This window comes from Macrobrachium nipponense, chromosome 16 (assembly GCF_015104395.2).
Source record: "Macrobrachium nipponense isolate FS-2020 chromosome 16, ASM1510439v2, whole genome shotgun sequence".
Lineage (NCBI taxonomy): Eukaryota > Metazoa > Arthropoda > Malacostraca > Decapoda > Palaemonidae > Macrobrachium > Macrobrachium nipponense.
This window is the reverse complement of record NC_087209.1, coordinates 54,890,127-54,910,549: the sequence shown is the minus strand read 5'-3', so window position 1 is coordinate 54,910,549 and position 20,423 is coordinate 54,890,127. Positions and strand designations below refer to the sequence as shown.

General features: G+C 38.8%; 1 protein-coding gene across 1 annotated transcript in view; it reads right to left on the bottom strand.

The window, feature by feature from the left end:
- The window catches only part of LOC135195700 (nuclear factor of activated T-cells 5-like), a gene marked incomplete in the record, with an annotated part of 221,671 nt that overhangs the window by 70,496 nt on the left and 130,752 nt on the right, over positions 1–20,423 (bottom strand). The window contains 2 exon segments of the mRNA XM_064222099.1: positions 1,073–1,129; positions 4,884–5,022. Coding sequence (XP_064078169.1) covers positions 1,073–1,129; positions 4,884–5,022 — 196 coding nt within the window.

Below are 20,423 nucleotides of genomic sequence, written 5' to 3'. Positions count from 1 at the left end.
TGGTCCAAATTGTTGTAGTATTTCATTGTTTATTGGTCAATTTAGTTTTATTATAAAATTTACTGGGGTGTTTTTCTAGGGCTTGGAACGGATTAGGCATTTTACAAATAAAATGCAGTTCAAGATACAAAAAGCTCATGATACGAAGGCCGCCTCGGAACGGATTAATTTCGTATGGCATGGATGTGGCACAGCAGAATCTTATCCGGGTCTCCACCAATATCTTGAAGGGAATGATCAAGAAACTTGAGACTTTGCTTCAATCTTAGGAATGCAGGAGAGCAAATGAGAGAGAAGATCACCTTCCAAATGATGAACACAACAGAGGAGGCCATATAACTCACCTACCCTCTTCATTGTGCCTACAGCCATGAGAAAAACAGTCTTCAGGGCTACAGCCATGAGAAAAACAGTCTTCAGTGTTGGGTCTCTATCCAAGAAACTCGACAGAGGCTTGAAGGGGGACCTTTTAAGGCTCCATAAAACTAGTAACACATCTCTCTCCAAGGGCCAGAGCTCCCCAGGGGGACAAGACTACTAGAAGCTTCTCATAAGCATCTCTCCATAGATGTGGAGATCCAACCTCTTGAGCTTGCATACCATTCAAAGGACCAAGGAATAGAGGAGAAGGTCGTAATCTGCCAACATACTCCAACACTAAAGATGGAAGGAGAGCTGGGGAGGAGTGTCCTTAGATGATCTGGAGAATGTGAATAATGACCCGAGACCCCAGCTTGTAATAACCAAGGCTGGGGCCGTAATTGGTCACACACATTGGAATGCTTCTTGGAATGCACCCAAAGGACCTAACTGGTGGGATGTTGAGAATATAGGAGATCAAACCCATGACAATAGTATGAGAATTCTAACAAGTAATCAAAAAATAAAATAATATGTCTTCTTGAACAAGTGCATTTGTGGTCAACACTTCATACCAAAGCTCAATATTTAATAAAAATAAAATTGGTTTGTATAAAACGCAATAACAATTTCAATATATTTTCATATATACTGTACTAATTTATGCACTTTATCCAACTATGCTAATTAAATGCATCAAAAGTTTACATACCAAGTGATACTCCTTTAGGCAACATTTGTTCTTCATGAATCTCATGGCCTTGCAATTCTGCATGGAGAGGAATTTCTATTAGATATTTTTTTTTATGTAGTAAATATTTGGACTTGTCTATCAGACATGGAGATTTTTTTATAATAAATTCTTTGAAAAATTACTAAGAATCATTGAATAACTTCTTGAATGCTAAATTCTACAGTGTTAAGACAATTCTTGCAATGTAATATAACTGACAATCATAAATTACATTTTAGACTTTGTTGTCTTTACGAAGTAGGCTATATCATTCCTTACTTTGGTAAAAATGCAGTTCAATCTTTTAATATTATAATAGGTTACTCATTTCTCACATGTATGACATACAAGCACACAATCACATTAATATATTTGGTAGATCTCCGCCTGTTACCCCTCTGAAAAAATATTGTCAATATGAAGAAAGCATCATCACTCCTCTCCAATTCTACAGTCATTCTTCACTCATTCTGTAAAGCATGTAAACACCCTTTCAGACTCATTACACATCTCCATTCATCATACATATATCTGTAAATACATCTGCAACACATGACTCTTCATGAAACCTGTATGCTGAAAAAGACTATTATATTATAATAATGAGCTCATAACATCACCATATCTTCAAATACAGTATATTCATTCTAACATGCTTGGCTGTGCATGCCATAAAAAGGCAAGAAAAATAAAACATCTTGCAACTGCTTCATAACAACAAATATGAAGCCAATCCAGTGAGAAATACAATTATATAATAAAGAACTATACAACCCTTACTATACAAGATAATGTCTTGCATGACTGAAGGAGACAAATTCTGTTCTTTGGAGGAAATGGAAACAAATTGACGTACTGAGGTAACAACTTGCTCTATAATGATAAGCCATATCTGAACAAAGCTGACGAAATAACAGTGACAATGGATGATGCTCATGAATGATTCTGCATGACATCTGCACTGATAGTACCATCTCAATATAGAATTTTTTATATGGGGTTGGATAGCACACCAAAGATGTTGGAATAAATTGCCACAAGCACAGGAGCTCTAAACAAAAATTAACGGACTGTGAGACTATGCAATGAAGTATCACTAAATTGCTCTTAAAACATAGGTGCTGCAAACATTTGATTAAAATCCCTGACATTAAGAGGTTTCTCTTTTAGGTTAAAACTTTCTCTGTAGTAATCCATTACAAGATCACATGCAACAAATCAGTAAGTTGCACAAACCAAAGTAATTTGTTAACATCACATACTATCAAAACAATCATGTTGACTATTTTTCTTGTACATACTGTGTCTCATATTTGTGCAGCATACTGACTTGGCAGTACCCAAGTACAATTTAATTATTAGGTTCTATAAAAGATGGATGAAATAGTAAAAGTAACAGACTAAAGGAGTAAAAATAGGTCAAAAGATACAGAAGGAAAGGCAAAAACACTGTAATATATAATTGCCAATTCACTTCTATGGTTTCATGAAAATATTACAGTTTTCAACCATATAGATAATGACATTATTCTGACACAAAATGGTTATACTTAAGTAACATGGCTTATGCCAACATCAGTGTGGATGTCAGTACAGATAGAAGTGACAACTTCACCAAATAAAAAAAATTAGCAAGGAAAGCTATCCTTACACAGATGGTATACATTTAATGCTTAAAGATATAAATGAAACTGTCAAACTAACCAAGGACAAGAAGTTAGGATCCCTGGGAAAACTCTCTATTGCATAACAATATAAAATAACAAACTATCACTAAAATATGAATATGTTGATGAATGTGTATGCATACGATTCTTAATTAAAATAAAATGTGCTTAACAATGTGATGGAATTGAAGTATTTGTGATGCAATAATTCATGTAATTCTATTTCAGAACTTTGAATATGAATGAAGCACACACATTATTGGAATGCAAAAGCAAAGTAATAAAAAAGACCAGACTCTTTAAATAAGACCAAAAGAGCACTTATACATGATCAACTTATGGCAGTGAAAATTATAAATGACTGTGATGAGCATGTTGAAGTATGATAAGTGAGAGGTGAGGGTGACAGAGCAGCAAGCGAGCGACTCCACCTGCTGGGTAGGTCCCCGGCACTTACGGGACCACGGCTGCGTTGTTGCCACGAGTGCGCTGCCACACCACGCCAATCTCAGACAAGAGAGTGATCGGCGACACCTATGTAACTAACAGAGAGGCACCGCATTTTGGGGGGTTTATTGATGGAGAGCCACTTGGCATCTCAGGGCTTCCTAAATCTTGCTGCACATGCACAATGGCAATGGCATGAGAATGGTAAAGGACAGACCTGTGCAAGGGAGCCTAATGGCAACTACCTTGCCCAGATCTCAAACCAAAACAGGGCAACCACCCTCATGAAATGATTGAGAAAGCCCATATGATCAAGATAACCAAGGCAACACATGCTTTTCAGAACCCACAAGGTTTTTAATATCTGAAACAAATGAAAATTATATTTAATGCAGAAGATGGCAATATCTTTTGATCTATTCTTGTCTTTCATTTTTTCATTTTTTTCATTTACATATGAAGAAGTGCATGTGTTACCCCATCTGGTGAGGATGCAGCCTAATATGGTCTGCATAGACACCAGGCAGTGAGATGGGGTGTTAGTGGCCCCATCCCTACCTCCCACAACCTCATACAGAACCTTTCATTGTAGCAATAGCAGCTTTTCATTCAAACAGTACTCTCAGTGAATGGACAAGGGCAAACTATACAACTTTGCTGCCAGTTAATTATTAATTTGTATCTAAGTTAGAAAATAAAATGAAACAATGAAAATAATTATTGTACATAATATTTTGAGTCTATAGCTGACCACTGGTCAATGCAACAAAACTGCATAAAAGGACTGGCAACAAGGTTGTCAAAATTAAGTTGGCACAATTATGCACTATGGACTAGCAGTCTGCCCTTACAAGAGGGTATCAGCAGACAATGGCACCCGAGCCAGCACAGCCCTAGTGCCATATGACTACAAGTTTTTGCTGCTCTTCCACCTCATTCCCTAATAATACAGGAACAGATATATATTACAAAAGTATCCCTTGAATGATGGACCCTCCCTCAATGGCATCAATTCCCCCCAAAACTAAAAGGCTCTGAATGATGTTGCAGGAGACTCAAACATGTGCTGGTGATTAATGAAGCTGGCCTACCTGCCTGATTTTTTACTAGTAAACAAAATTACTCTTTTAACCACTCTAAAACAATAATACAGTTACTTTCATTTCATAAATAATGTTAGTAGAAATCTGCAGGTACTATAAAGTACCAGGTAATCAATTTATTCTTTTTCAATCAAGCAGGTAATCAAAGGAAGAGAAGGTATTTTCTGGCAAAGTATTAAAACATTAAAATTTATTCTTATAAATAATAATAATTAATTATAATCTTGAAGTGCTCTCCAATGAGGTGCTCTAGGTTTTTTTGTTTATGGTTTTGTATTTTTTACTTAATAAAAAGTTACTCTGGGGCTCCATAGAAAATAAAATAAGGAAAATAGTGGGAAGGAGCTACATAGGACATTACAGATATGAAGAGCTTGGTTCCATCAAAAAATATATTACAAATGTTTACATTTATATTTACTATTTAGTATATAACATCTGCTGGTAAAACTGTATTTTCAACAAGAATATCAGCATGATGATTATCCTCTCCCTTCCCCCTGAATGGGCCAGCACAGACATGGGTTCAAGCAATACATAGTGGCAGCTTTCAAAGCTAGCCCATTTTCTCACCCTTCTTGGAAACAACTGGTAAGTAGGTGAAGTGATGGGGTTCTGATCTTTTGCTACCAGAAGATACAATCATCTGCACAGTTACTTCTCTTGTTATCATCTCATCATAATACTTTGGCACAGTCACAATCAAGTGAATCTGGAATGCAATGAAATGTGGAATAAATATAATGGACTATGAAAAGAGAATTGACAGTTTTCATATACTCACAAAAGAAACTGCTGGCTTAGTATGGAAAATTACTTTGGGTTGTACCAACCATCAACTACCTTACTTATTAAATTAGAAATTCTCTTCACCTTTCAAAAAAAATGTGGGGCAAATGAAATGCAAAATGAAATCTTTCAAACTCTTGCTAATGCTATTGTTTTATACATTAGCAGGAGCCACTAATCATTACACATCTCATCTCATAAAAACACAGTTAAAAATAAAAAAAAAATGAGGTAAAATGAAACTGGTGAATGTGAGTGACAGATATACTAATAATTACAGACAATTTCAGAAAAGAATAGAAATCCTAAAGAGCAGCACAGTTGTCACAGTTGTCTGAAAAACAACTAAACATGCCATGTAGATACATATAAGCATAAAGAAATTATTTAATGACATCAACGTGCCAGTCCTTTTATCATGCATAACTGAAAAATTTTATCCATCAGAAATAATGACAATAACTCTAATTTCTTATTAATTTCATTCTCACATTTTTTTCAGAACCATAGATTACTGGTCATCATTTCACATCTGTTAAGTGTACAAGGCATCAATTTCTTAATCTTTATCTATTTGGTGCAATTTCTGATAATCATCATATTCTCATTCCTGCTTGCTGTAATTAATTAACCCTTTAACGCCGAAGGGGTATAATAAAAATCGTCTCCCGTATGTCGGGGAGAAGTCTCGGAGTGAGCGCCGAAGAAAAAATATTTTTTTCAAAAAATCACAGCGAGCTTAGTTTTCAAGATTAAGAGTTCATTTTTGGCTCCTTTTTTTGTCATTGCCTGAAGTTTAGTATGTAACTATCAGAAATGAAAAAAATATCATTATCATATATAAATAATGCGATATATGATAGCGCAAAAACAAAATTTCATATATAATTGTATTCAAATCGCGCTATGAGCAAACCGGTTAAAGCTAACAAGTTAATTTTTTATTCATTGTATTGTACACTAAATTGCAATCATTTTGGTATGTATATAACACATTGTAAAACAATCAAAGACAACAACAAGAAAAAATAGAAAATTATTTCTAACAAAAATGGATGCATGAATTCGTAACGGTGCGGGATTTGGAAACATTTTTTTTTTTCAAAAAATTCACCATAAATCAAAATATTATTATAGAGACTTCCAATTTGTTTCAAAATTAAGATAAATGATTGAATATTACTATAATGTAAGAGTTTTAGCTTACAATTGCAGTAGTTTACCATTTCGGACGAGTTAAAGTTGACCAAATGTCGAATTTTTTTTATAATTTTTTTTATATGCAAATATTTCAAAAATGAGAAAAGCTACAACCTTCAATTTTTTTTGTATTCTACATGAAATTGTGCACATTTTCATATATAAAACTCTATGAAACACCTAATATGAAATGGAGCAAATATTACGAGAATGCGACGTACGCATTTCGGAGATTTGCGACGGAGAATCTGCGCGCAGAGGGAAGGAAAGTTTTATTTTTAAATTCACCATAAATCTAAATATTGTACTAGAGACTTCGAATTTGTTTCAAAATGAAGATAAATGACTGAATATTACTAGACTGCAAGAGTTTTAGCTTACAATTGTGTTTTTCGACCATTTCGGTAGAGTCAAAGTTGACCGAACATGGTTTTTTTTTCTATTTATCGTGATTTATATGCAAATATTTCAAAAATGAGAAAAGCTACAACCTTCAATTATTTTTGTTGTATTCTACATAAAATTGCACACATTTTCATATATCGGTAGAGTTACAGCGCGGACGTAAGGAAATGTTTTTTTTTTTCATAAATTCACCATAAATCAAAATATTGTGCTAGAGACTTCCAATTTGTTGCAAAATAAAGGTAAATTATTGAATATTACTAGAATGTAAGAGTTTTAGCTTAAAATTCCGTTTTTCGACCATTCCGGTCGAGTCAAAGTTGACCAAAGGTTGAAATTTTAGCACTTATTGTTATTTATATGAAAATATTTCAAAACTCATAAAAGTTACAACCATGAATTGTTTTTAGTTGTATTCTACATAAAATTGCACACATTTCCATATATATAACTTTATGTTACGGCTAATTTAAAATGGTGCAAACATTATGACAATCGGACAAAAAAATTTATGATTTTTTCGGAAGAGTTACAGCGCCGACGTAAGGAAAAAGTTTTTTCATAAATTCACCATAAATCGTAATATTGTGCTAGAGACTTCCAATTTGTTGCAAAATAAAGGTAAATGATTGAATATTACTAGAATATAAGAGTTTTAGCTTACAATTGCGTTTTTCGACCATTTCGGTAGAGTCAAAGTTGACCGAAGGTTGAAATTTTGGCACTTATCATTATTTATATAAAAATATTTCAAAACTGATGAAAGCTACAACCATGAGTTGTTTTTAGTTGTATTCTACATGAAATTGCACACATTTTCATATATAATACTCCATGTAATGGCTAATATAAAATGGTGCAAAAATTATGTCAAAGTGACGAAATAATTTCCGAGATGTGTCTCTGATGTTTTTATTGCGAGAAGAAAGAAATTCGCGCTTGCGTGCCTGGGTAACGATTGTAAACAAAACAATGCCTTGATCCATGAGCTCCCAGCATCCCCCAAGGCGCGTGATTCAAAAGTTTTCGCCTGGTAGGCCTACAAGTATTTTTCCGCGAATTTTAAAAAAAATTTTTTATATCAACGTACCATACGTCCAATCGGCACCCAACAGACAATTTATGTCGACGTATAATACGTCCAATCGGCGTTTAAGGGTTAACCCCTTCTTTACCGGGTGGGTGAGCAGAATGTAAACATTGCGTTTGCTGCCGAACTGAATCTCTCGGTAGTGACTCAAGTTTGGAGGGGTGCCGATCGTAAAAATATTTGCCAAAAATACACTAATCAAGACAGGCTAATGAAATTATCAGGTATTATTAGCAATATAAATAACGCATATTCTCTGTTAGTTTGATCATCCATACAGGGAAAATAAATGATTTTATGAAAAAAAATGTGAAACTCAGTGTCCCTTGTACAACGGGACACTGGTGGTCGGTGAGAAAGGAAAACTACGGTCTTGAATAGAAATTCGGTCTTACAGAATGTTGGTATATCGCACCTGGAACATGCACATAAAGTTAAATTAATCAAATAGATAACCGTAAATAAGCACGTAATAACAAAAAAAAGAGCAAAAACTAAAGCGAAAGCCCCGCCAATAAATATGGAAATCGCAAATTTTATAGTATATCTTTCAAAAATTGGTCAATGTCATTTTCTACGTTTTCTAAGATTAGTTTCATCACAGAAAACAACTTTAGGGGCATCAGGGGTATCTAAACTAATTTTTCAAGTTTCTTGTCCTCAGAAAAAATCGCTTTTTCTCTGGTTTGGTTTTTTTATATATATAAAAGTACTATAAGGCTTCATTTCTACCTTCATTTATCTGGTGTTCATATCTTTTATTTGTAAAATGTAATGTGAATAAATAAATAAATACAGTAAATGATGATACAAACTGGTTTTTTACTTGGGTAGAAGTTATTACATGTTTACGCTTGTCTGGTTTTGTGATTTTTTGTTGAGACGCAGTTCATCTGTCACCTACACACTACTATAGCAATAATAATATTTTTTTGGGTTCATCATACGTCTGGCAATCGTGTCATACTGTTTATTTGCTCCAAACTTCTTCAAGCCGAAATTACAGAATGATTGGAATGTCCCTATCTGAAAAGAGGAGTTTTGGTGGTACTACGCATACCACCTTTATGCACCCGGTGCGGTGTAGTAGACTTGAATGGTGGTACCCACCTACCTCCAAACAAACTTTCGGTAATGAAGAGGTTAAAAGGCCAGTTAGTGTCTACACCCAAAACTTTTTCAACTGCTTTAATTATTTTACTGGCTGGAATTATTGGACAAATCCATGGACCATTGCAATCAAGTTGTCAACAGCATTGACTGATGTTTAATAAAAGTATTACATGGTCTACAAAGTAATATCATATTAATTAATGAACTAGTAACTTTCAATAGTGTAAGTTTTATCATGGAGAAAAAGACAATGGTTACACAAATAAGGCACTCATGATGATTTTATAAAACCAGTCTTCAAGACACCACTCACAAAACAAAATTCCTAGAGCAAGGGGGATGACAATGTGCCAAAGCAAATTTCTGATAGCATAGCTACCAAGGGTCCTCAAAGGAGTTAGCCATGTGCTCCTGCCAAGGGTTCCATAAGACATTCCACCCAATATCAAAGAATTCTCTAACTGGTACCGGCTAGAATAGTGCCTGTAGACACAGTGATAGAGTATCAATGGATTCAAGCGATTATTAGTGCACGAGTCGGACATGTTCACAAACACTCTTATATCAGCCAGAGTGAAAATACCCATTGCTCCAAAATCTACATTTTTTTTTTGTAGGGCCTTACTTGACAAGATGTTGCAGCTATCTGCTAAGGAAAGTTAGGTATACAGTCTTAAGCCCCCTAAAAAATTTAGTTCCTTAAGATTTTCTACAGTTAGGTATGAATTTTGAAATTATAGGCTATCAAGCTAGATTATGCATTTTGCAGTTCCCTTTAGCATTAATTTTTTTCATTCAAAATCATTAGTCAACAGATTTTCAATATACGAACATTGAAAATTTTATTTCATTGTGTAAGGAACACTGTTATTGCCTAGAATTTTTTCATGGAAAGCAAGTTCTGACATTGATTTGCTGTCTCCTTATGAGCTAATCTTCATGGCTTGGTTTTAAATTAGTAAGTAGTTTTTTTTCTTTGGGAAACTAGATAAAGCCCTTAGAATTATAACAATCCCCCAAGTTAACTTTAATATCATTTATAATATCACTGTAAAACAGTGATTTTGTAAAATTGCTCCAATAAATTTTTATATGGGTCCCGCTTAGCAAGATGTAACAAATACTTCCCCATACTACTGGTTTTTACTATTTTACTATAAGTTCCAATATTTAGAAAGACTAGAAGCCATGGGTTTCTAAACTTTGCAAAGACAGCTAATGTTAAAGTGAAGCATAGTATGTACCAATATAGCTTAATGGATGGTACATAAATGTCAAATTGTAAGGCAAGTTTCAACCCAATATGACTTACATATATTAGTATATTTCAATTTGGTTTTGTTAGGCTAGGTTTTATCATAATATACACAATCCTACAAATATCAGAATATTTCTGTAACTCAAAATTGTGCCATAACTGTAATAAATAATAATTCATGATAGGGTACCTCCCAATATAGTTTATATATGCAGTACACACTAAATTGTAAAACCCATTTCTTATATTTATAGTTTCTTTTTCACAGGATAAAGATTTCTTTCCTGTGTTTATTCATGTAAAGTTTGGAGATGGGATAAGCCTATTTTTGGTAGCCACTGAGAGTCCTCAAAGGAGTTGCACTCTCATGGTTCCGCCCAAGGCTCCATAAAACAGACCAACCAATTTCAAAGAATTCTCTTATACTAGTTGGTCTCAGCCAGAACACTGCATGTTGGAACACTGATAAAATACAAAGGACTGAAGACAAGAGGGCTCTAACACTGCGTGCTGGAACACTGATAAAATATAAAGGACTGAAGACAAGAGGGCTCTGTCTCTTGTCTACAGTGACTGCCTCAGTTTTCCCTTCATCCTTTCATACAGATGTAGCAGCAGGGCATTTGTCAGCTATTTTCCTCGTTACACCTGCCATGCCTTTTGATAAGGGAATGTGGGTGGGTTTGAGGACTCAAATGGAAAGGTGATGAAATGGCTTGGCTCCTAATAAATAAATCCAAACCACCAAGATAAAATTTTAGTAAAGGGTAAAGTTACAGGTTATCAGCAGCAGGGAAGTTCTAGATAATTCACTACACTCCCTGGAAGGAATGGACACTTCAGACAGAGTAGGGTGGACCTTATCAGCAATTCTGTGTCAAATTGGTTAACATATTGCCATACACCTTCAGCTCCCTAAACAGGCTTCAGCAAGGGGCATTCACTCACCATACCTCTTTAATACATAAACAGATGCCCTGAATGTTAAACTGAAATCACTCCAAACTCGATGCACTGTCAACATAACAACTATAACAATCTCTGTTATGCCGACGATATGGTTCTGATTTCCCCATCAGTGCAAGGTCTCCAGTGACTCATCGACATTTGCCGCCAATATGCAGAGGAATTCAATATCCTATACAACGAATCCAAGACCCAGTACATGTCACTGCTTCTCAGATCACTTAAGCATATTGCAGAACAACAAATTTTCCTCAGACATCATCATCTGGAATTTGTGCACAAATTTCCGTATTTGAGTCACATTATCACAGATAACATAAAAGATACGGCAGATATAGAACTAAAGTGTTGTAAACTATGTGCAACTGGCAACATGATGGAAAGGAAGTTTGCTTTCTGTCACCGAGACTTGAAACTGCTGCTCTTCTGCTCATATTGCTACAGTATCTATGGGTGCTCCCTGCGGATGAACTACACCGAAGAGACCATGAGACATATCACTATCATTCAAAATGACATTTTGAGACCCCTCACAAAAACTCCTCGCTATCACTACGCCACACAGATGTTCACAGAAAACCATCTGAACAATTTAAAAATCATTGTAAGGGGAACAATGTCAAGTCTGATCACCCGACTGCAAAATGGCAGCAATTCGCTCATACATAGCATCCTAAGCCATGAGGCAAGAAGATCTAATTTTGTGGGGAAGATGGGAAAATGAGTCGTTTGTTCCCTAAATGACTTAATCTCTGTTTTTGTAAAGTGTCACCTGCAGAATCTGTCACTACTATTATTTCTGGGATTGGCCTGTGTCGCCCAGTGAAATGTCCCTTATAGCACTCATTTCAAGGTACAGGCAGTCCCCGGGTTACGACGGGGGTTCCGTTCTTGAGACGCGTCGTAACCCGAAAATCGTCGTAAGCCGGAACGACGCTTGGAAATATGTCTTAAACTAATAAAAAGTTATAAAAACCTTACTTGTAATCCTTTGGTTACACTACATGTCGTTTCCTGTAGTTTTATGTACAACCTGGAGTTATTTTCATAAAAGAATGCTGGTTCTTGAAGGTAAAAACTATTGTAATCCTCTGGTGACACTACATTCTTGAAGTTTTATGTACAACCTGGAGTGATTTTGCAAAATCTTGAGGGCTACAAGAACAGCTGATTACTATTTACGTATCATATAGACTAATTAAAGTATAGTATCTTTAAATAGGCTTATATATTAGTATCAACAAAACATTTTCCTGCCATGAGTCAGAGGCCTTTTTTAATGAAACGAACACTTCTCTGTCCTATCTGTTCAGAAAATAAACGTTACGTCAATCCCCGAGACCATTGTTGCCAAAGCGTCTCTCTCTCTCTCTCTCTCTCTCTCTCTCTCTCTCTCTCTCTGATCAAATTACATTGGAAACTTGACATACGATTGCCCTAATATACGAATGTTTTGAGATATAACAGAAAATTTGCGAAAATACAAGCTTTGATATACAAACGAAATATTTGAGATACGATTTTTGCGATGAGTGTTAGTTGTATAGGCGACCGATAAATGGCGTTCAGTCTGTTTGTTTGTTGGTGCTGCATGTTAACACGTCGTTGTTTAGTTCGTTGTATTTGCGCCTATTTTTCGTGTTATTTTGTCTATTTTATTATTAACCATGGGTCTCAAAGCTAAAGACAAAGCAGGTGATAAGAAAAAACCCAGAAGAAATGATTTCGATGGAAGCAAAACATGAAATTATAGCAAAGCATGAACGTGGCGTTCGTATCGTCGATTTCTTGGCAAATGAGTATGGTCGAAATCCTTGTTCTACCAACTATCCACGATCATCAAGCAGAAGGAAGCTATAAAAACCCCGAGACCATTGTTGCCACAGCGTCTCTCTCTCTCTCTCTCTCTCTCTCTCTCTCTCTCTCTCTCTCTCTCTCTCTCTCTCTGATCAAATTACGTACTGGATAATGTCTCTCTTTGGATACTTCGATTTTGCCAAATATTGAGGGCTACAAGAACAGTTGATTACTATTTACGTATCATATAGACTAATTAAAGTAAAAGTAAACGTATCTTTAAATAGGCTTATATTATTAGTATCAACAAAACATTTACTGGCATGAGTCAGAGGCCGTTTAACGAAACGAACACTTCTGTCCTTAACTCGGAGCGTCGGAAGACGCCTCTCTCTCTCTCTCTCTCTCTCTTCTCTCTCTCTCTCTCTTCTCTCGTCTCTCTCTCTGATCAAATTACTGGATAATGTCTCTCTTTGGATACTTGGAATTTGCGTTGTAATCTAACCAGAAACTTCGTTTTGTTATTATTACTGGAAACAAGCAATGATTTTTTCATTATTTGCGCTTTTGGACTGTTATATGTAAACTAGTAGGTATTCAAATTCGGCTCGGAAACTAGTTCCGCATATGAGGCGTCACTAAAAAAAATAGAAAAATACAACATAAAAAGTGTCGAAAATCATCATAATCTCAAAATTTTTGTTGTAATCTAACCAGAAACTTATTTTTATTAATATACTGTGCTAAACTATAAAGGATTTTTATCATAGTATGCGTTTTTTAAAAGCGTCGTTAACTCGGAGCGTCGGAAGAGTCAGCGTCGTAACCTCGGAACAAGCGTCGTAACCCAGGACGGATTTTTCCATTGAATATTTAAGAAAAAGCGTCGTAACCTCGGAACGTCGTAAGCCGGAACCGTCGTAACCCGGGGACCGCCTGTATAAATAATTGCTAAATATACTAGAGAAAAAAGCCATATGGAATGCCAGAGTTACTACCTCTGGATCGATCACCTTCATAGATGTTGGTATAAAAACACTGCGAGTGGATGCCACTACCACAGACCTCCAGCCAATTAGTTCTCTCCTCTCTCAAAATCCCTCACCAGAGAGGAGCCGTTACAACGGGCCCCCTCCGTTCGCCACTACTTCTTCTGCCAAGATACTTCATTCCTTCATAGCACTCGTTGACACGTAGACGTGTTTTTGTTGTGAATTTGAATTTTTGTGAATTTTGGATTTATCATGTCTTCTGAACTTCAAGAAGCATCTTCATCTAAGTTGAGTATTATTTTTCTGACTTTGAACGTGTTGGGCAACGGTGCATTTTATGTTATTGTTCGCACTTAGTTTCCTCAACTTTTTTATTACGATAAATCATTATCCCTTTTGCTCATTACAGTATATGTTACTGTTATCGTGGAATTTTACCATTTTGCTCCTGATGGGTTCCGATAGGTTGTTTTAATAAATTTTATCAATTTTAATTATAGCCTATTAGAGGGTTTCCCTCTCTCTCTTTTTCAAAGGACTTCAGGAGCAATTTGGTTCCCTCACGAGAGTGCAATAATTTTTCATTACACTATATGCGCGAGTATTGTGTTGAGGCGACCTAGGCTAGCCTAGTGTTACGCATATTACTTGAGAAGTAAAGAACTCTCATTATTTCGTGGTGCTCACGCATTTTATGTAGATGATTTTATTGTTATTTAGTTTATGTTACAATATTATTTGCTATTATATTGATGAGGTTGGGAGTCCTACACGAATATTTATCTATCCTTGGCCGCATTATTACCATTCCTAGCCTACCTGACCAGATCTAGGTTAGATTTTGGAAGTTAGGCTAGGCAATTAAGAGTTTTTTCTCTCTACCTTAGTTGGTTTTAGTTCTGGCGATCCTGACCAGACTAATGATTTAGTTTTGGAAGGTGATCCTTTACTAGAGAATTCTCTCTTGTCACAGAATGTAGGTGCTAGACCCATCTTTCCTGACCAGGTTGATATATTCGATTTTGGAGGGTTAGTTTAGGTTCTGAGTTTCCTCTTTCGTGACGCTCCAGTAGGCGCCGTCCTAAGCCACCCGACCAGATCGGTATATCCTATTTTTGAGGGTTAGGCTACGCTAGTAGATGGATTGTTTTTATTCGTCAGTACTTCCAATAATTCCTGTTTCAATATTTTGGTTTAGTATAGCCTCGGCTAGTACCTCCTTTAGGGTGTCAGTTGGCCTGCCCCCTTTAGTTGTAGGTTTTTCCACGGCTTCTCGGAAGGTGATAATCACCTGACCGGTCGCTGTTGCCAGGCGATTACTAGTTACCCTTCTCCTCCATGCTCTTCCTTCCGGCCTGGATTGTTTCCGGTGGTGTTTCGTTAGCTCACTGTTCTAGTAACCCTTCCAGGGAACGGCAGCTGGAGTGTCGAGCACTATTTCCGGGGGATTAGTCGGAGGAGGTTAAGGAGTTGTAGATTACATAATCTCTGTTAGTACCCCCTTTTTTGTAATTTTACTAGTTACCCTTCCCCCTCCGTGCTCTTCCTTCCGGTCCAGATTGTTTCCGGTGGTGTTTCGTTAGCTCGCTGTTCTAGTAACCCTTCCAGGGAACGGCAGCTAGAGCGTCGAGCACTATTCCCGGGGGATTAGTCGGAGGAGGTCAAGGAGTAGAAGATTATGCAATCTCTGTGGGTACTTCTCCGGCTCTGTGTTTCCCGGTCGAAGTGTGATCTATCATCTCTCTCGCCAGGTTATTACACACCGGAAGTTATTAGTACTGCTGTGTCCGCCGCTATGTTTTCCATTATTCTCTATTTTATCGCTTCTGCCCCCATTCTGGTGGGGGTGGAACTAGTTTTAGAATACTTTTCCAATTAACTTGGAATAGCTACTCTTTTCTGGTGCGTTCAGATTCAGACCAGGTTTACCTGGCTCCCTGTTCTGCTCGTATTAGGCCAGTTCCATCGGTATTAGCAATCACGATAATGAGATTATGGATTCCATAGCAAGCGGAGACTTTCACAGCTTGATATTTAGTAAGAATTCTTACTGAGGCGTTGACCTTTTCCCTGTAACTAGTTGTCATAAAACTAGTTTAAGTGTACTCATGTATCAATTCTAACTTACAGATGGTACACTTTCTGGAGTTGGGCTGTTTAGCCGTTCTCCAACAACCTTGTGGGCATGTAGTCTGCCGATCTCATGCCAGCTGTTCGGTGCAGATGGACAACATCCTAGTCTGGCATCCGGATGGCTGCGAAGTATGTTACGCCTTAGTGCAAAACGTAACTAATTAGTCAGTAGGTACCATCTGCACCTTAGTAATGTTTGAGGATCTGATTTTGTCCTTTCTTACAGACCCCTCTGGTGCTCAAGGCCTCCTCACTAGCAAACCTTAAGATCTGGGTGGGTGGCTATGGTAGGAACGTGACCGCTGGATGCCCCTATATGCTGTTGGAGGAGATGTGTTCTCTCCTTTATCCCGATGCCAGGACTTCGGCAGCAGTAGCTAGGGAACTTGTGGCTCCTATCATAGAGAGGATCTGTCAGGATACCCAGATCCCCCTGGAAGAGGGTTTATGTGAGGAAGTGACCGGAGAGGTAGCAGACATCAGCCTGCATCAAGAACCTATGGCCATCGACTCTCAGGAAGAAGGTAGGGACATAAGTGAGGCAGGAGGTCTTAGCTCTAAAAATAATGTATTTAGTCCATCTTCTTCATCTTCCTTCCAGGGCTTCTCAAAGTCCAGGATCCTTGGGGATAGGTCTGGTTCGGTAATCCCCAAGGTGAAAACTCTAACAAAGAAGTCCCTGCGGAAGGCTGCCAGACCAGCTAAGCCTTCTCCAGCGGACTACGCCAGGTTCATCATTGGCTACCAAGCCTTTGACTGCCTCGGCGAAAGCTACTCCCCACATAAGGGGTCGAGAGCTAAAGGTCCTAAAACCAGACCGTTGGAATCCGGCTTTAACCCTGACGCTTTTGCAAATCTTCTCATGGAGAAGATAGGCAGCATGGTAGACTCGAGATTCCAATCGATGTCTTCTCAGCTCGCTTCGGGCTTAGAAACATCAGGACAGTCCATCCTGTCTCTAGCTCAGAGACTACAAACTCAGGAGAGTTTGCTGGCCGGACTTATTCAGTCTGGAGGCACACAGCAATCCTTTGTCGTACCGGATGCGTTTAAGCTCCCGCCATTTGAGGACAACAACCCATGGCGGTTGGCTCTGCATGCTCCTTTCTCTGAGGGCATGCTGACAATTGAGGGATGTGGCACCCGTCCGGTAGAAGATTATGAATTCTTCCCGGCGGGCCTCCAATTTCCCTTCCCAGGCTACGATTGTTTAGCTGAGGAAGCCTTTGTAAGGGTAGACAAAGTCCCCAAGGAGTTGGTGATCTATCCTAGGGATCAGAGGCACAGTCAGCATGGGTCCGCACTCTTTCAGAATTGGAGTGCATCAACACGAAGTTGACGCCAAATAAAGGTTGTTACACCATGTTCGTGGTACAGGAAAACATCCCGACCCCTTGTACTTCCAAGATTGCAGAATTAACTCTGCAGGCCGGAATAGAGGAGAAACCAATGCCTCAACTTAGAGAGACAGAGCCTACCTCTCTGCTCTTTCCCGGAGATTTGGAGTGCTGGGTAGGCGCTCCGGAAACTTACAGTGGGCAGACTCGACCCAGAGTGTGCTTCCACACAGTTTAGTGAGAGGCTACCCAGAATTCCAGATGCCTTGGTAAAGGCAGAATTCGAAGCTAAATGTAGACTGAGTAGGTCGATCAATTCGGTCTACTCTGTCTACTCTGAGGAACCTTTATTCCGGGTCCTAACAAAGTCGCTGCTGCAGACTTTCTAGTGTGACCTGTATGACTTTGTGGTTGCTAGGCGGAATTGCAGGAAGCATCTCCTGGCCTACGCTTCCATCAGGCACGAGCCTAACAAACTCATTAAGGCTTCGATCTGGGGACCTAAACTCTTCCCTGAGGACGTAGTTAATGGCGTCATCAGTGAGGCAGCTAGGGCTAATCAGAACCTTCGTGTTCGCTGGGGCCTTCCCTTCAAGAGGAAGTTTGAGGCCTCTGGACCACAACCCAAAAATAGGAAGAGGGTCAGGAGGTATCAGCCCTTCCAGACCTCTCAGTCACAGACAGTGGTGCAAGCAGTCCCTGTCTCCCAGCTTGGTCAACCTTCGACGTCTAAGGCACGACCACAGCAAACAATTTGTCCTAGTACAAAGTCAGCCAACTCAACAGCCCTCAAGTTCGGCTACATTCATGACATCCCCTACCTTCAACGCTTCGTTTAAAACGCAGGGAACTTTTCAAAGCTATAATAGGCAAGCAAGAGGTAGTAGAGCAAGAGGAGCTTACCGGCACAGAGCTGGTTCCAGAGCTACTCCAGGGGAAGAGGTTTCAGAGGAGGCAGAGGAAGTAAGACCTCAATCAACCAATGATCCAGTCCAGGTAGGTGGGAGACTGTACCTCTTCCGGGACCATTGGACTTTCAGTCCACGGGCCCAAAATATAGTATCAAAAGGTCTGGGGTGGAGATGGATAAAAGGGCCTCCTCCACCAGTCAGATTCCACCAAATCGCAACGACAGACCTTCTAAATTATGCCAAAGACCTTCTCCAGAAGAAGGCAATAAAGAAGGTCAGACACCTGAAGTTCCAAGGATGTTTGTTCACTGTGCCAAAGAAGGACACAAACTAAGAGTGATTCTGGATTTGTCCCGTCTCAACTCATACATTCAATGCGACAAGTTCCGCATGCTAACCGTCTCGCAGGTACGGACCTTACTTCCCAGTGGGGCCGTCACCACCTCTATCAATCTTACAGATGCTTATTATCACGTCCCGATAGCGAGAAACTTTTCTCCCTACCTAGGATTCAAACTAGGAAGACAAGCTTACTCGTTCAGAGTAATGCCATTCGGGCTCAATATAGTGCCCAGAATATTCACCAAACTGGGAGAGACAATAGTTTAGGAACTAAGAGCTCAGGGGGTTACGCTAGTAGCTTACCTAGACGACTGGCTTATTTGGGCACCCAACAACAAGGAATGTCGCAAGGCAACAGCCAAAGTAATGAAATTCCTATAGTATCTCGGATTACAGACAAACAAGGAAAAGTCCCGTCTCATTCCAGCGTCTCGCTTCAATGGTTAGGAATCCAGTGGGATCTAACCACACACAAACTATCTCTTCCGCCAACCAAGTGCAAAGAGATAGCAAAAGCTACGAGGCAATTTCTAAAAAACAGACGGGCTTCTTGTCGTACCCAAGAAAGAGTATTAAGTTCACTTCAGTTTGCTTCACTAACAGATCTCTTGTTGAAAGCAAGACTGAAGGACATCAACCACGGAAAAGAGCCAACAGCAGACTCAGAGACAAAATCTCCTTGATTCCGCTGATACCAAGGAAAAGACTACGTCCATGGACGACAATCAAGAGTCTTTCCAAGTCAGTTCCACTCCAATTTCCCCCACCGTCTCTAGTAGTCCACACAGACGCCTCTCTGAGCGGATGGGGGGGGCTATTCTCAGCACAAGAAGGTTCAAGGAACATGGTCGACGGTATTCCGCCAGCTTCATATCAACATCCTGGAAGCAAAGGCCGTTTTCCTGACCCTAAAAAGACTAGCTCCGGCCAGGAACATTCATATCAGACTAGTCTTGGACAGTGCAGTGATAGTTCACTGCCTAAGCAGAGGAGGCTCCAAGTCAAGCCACATAAATCACGTGATGATAGCGATCTTCTCGTTGGCAATGAAACATCTTTGGCACCTGTCAGCTACTCACCTGGCAGGCGTACGAAATGTCATTACGGATTCTCTATCCAGGACAACTCCGCTGGAATCGGAATGGTCCCTGGATGCAAAATCATTCAATTGGATTTGCCTACAGATTCCGGGCCTTCAGGTGGACCTGTTCGCCACGGAGTCCAACCACAAACTTCCATGTTATGTGGCTCCCAATTTTGGATCCTCTAGCTCACGCCAGATGCGATGTCCATAGACTGGAGCAATTGGCAGAAGATTTACCTGTTTCCGCCAATAAACTTTTTGATGAAAGTTCTACACAAACTCAGATCTTTCAAAGGGCAGATAGCATTGGTAGCACCCAACTGGCCGAAGAGCAATTGGTTTCCTCTTCTACTAGAGTTGAAACTTCGGCCCAGAAGGATTCCCAACCCAAAGCTGACCCAGGTGGTACAAATTCAGACTGTGTCAGCTTCCTTAAGAGTTCTGAATGCCCTAACTTTATGGACCTCATGAAGTTTGCGGCACAGAAAGATGCTAATATTGACCCGCTAAACACACTATTTGTTGAATCAGACAAAAGAGAATCGACACTCCGGCAGTATAATTCAGTAGTGAGGAAATTAGTCATCTTTCTAAAAGAATCAGATGCTCAGACAATGACTACGAATCTGGCAATTTCATTTTTTAGAACTCTGTTCGAAAAAGGCCTAGCCGCTAGTACTATTACTACGACTAAAT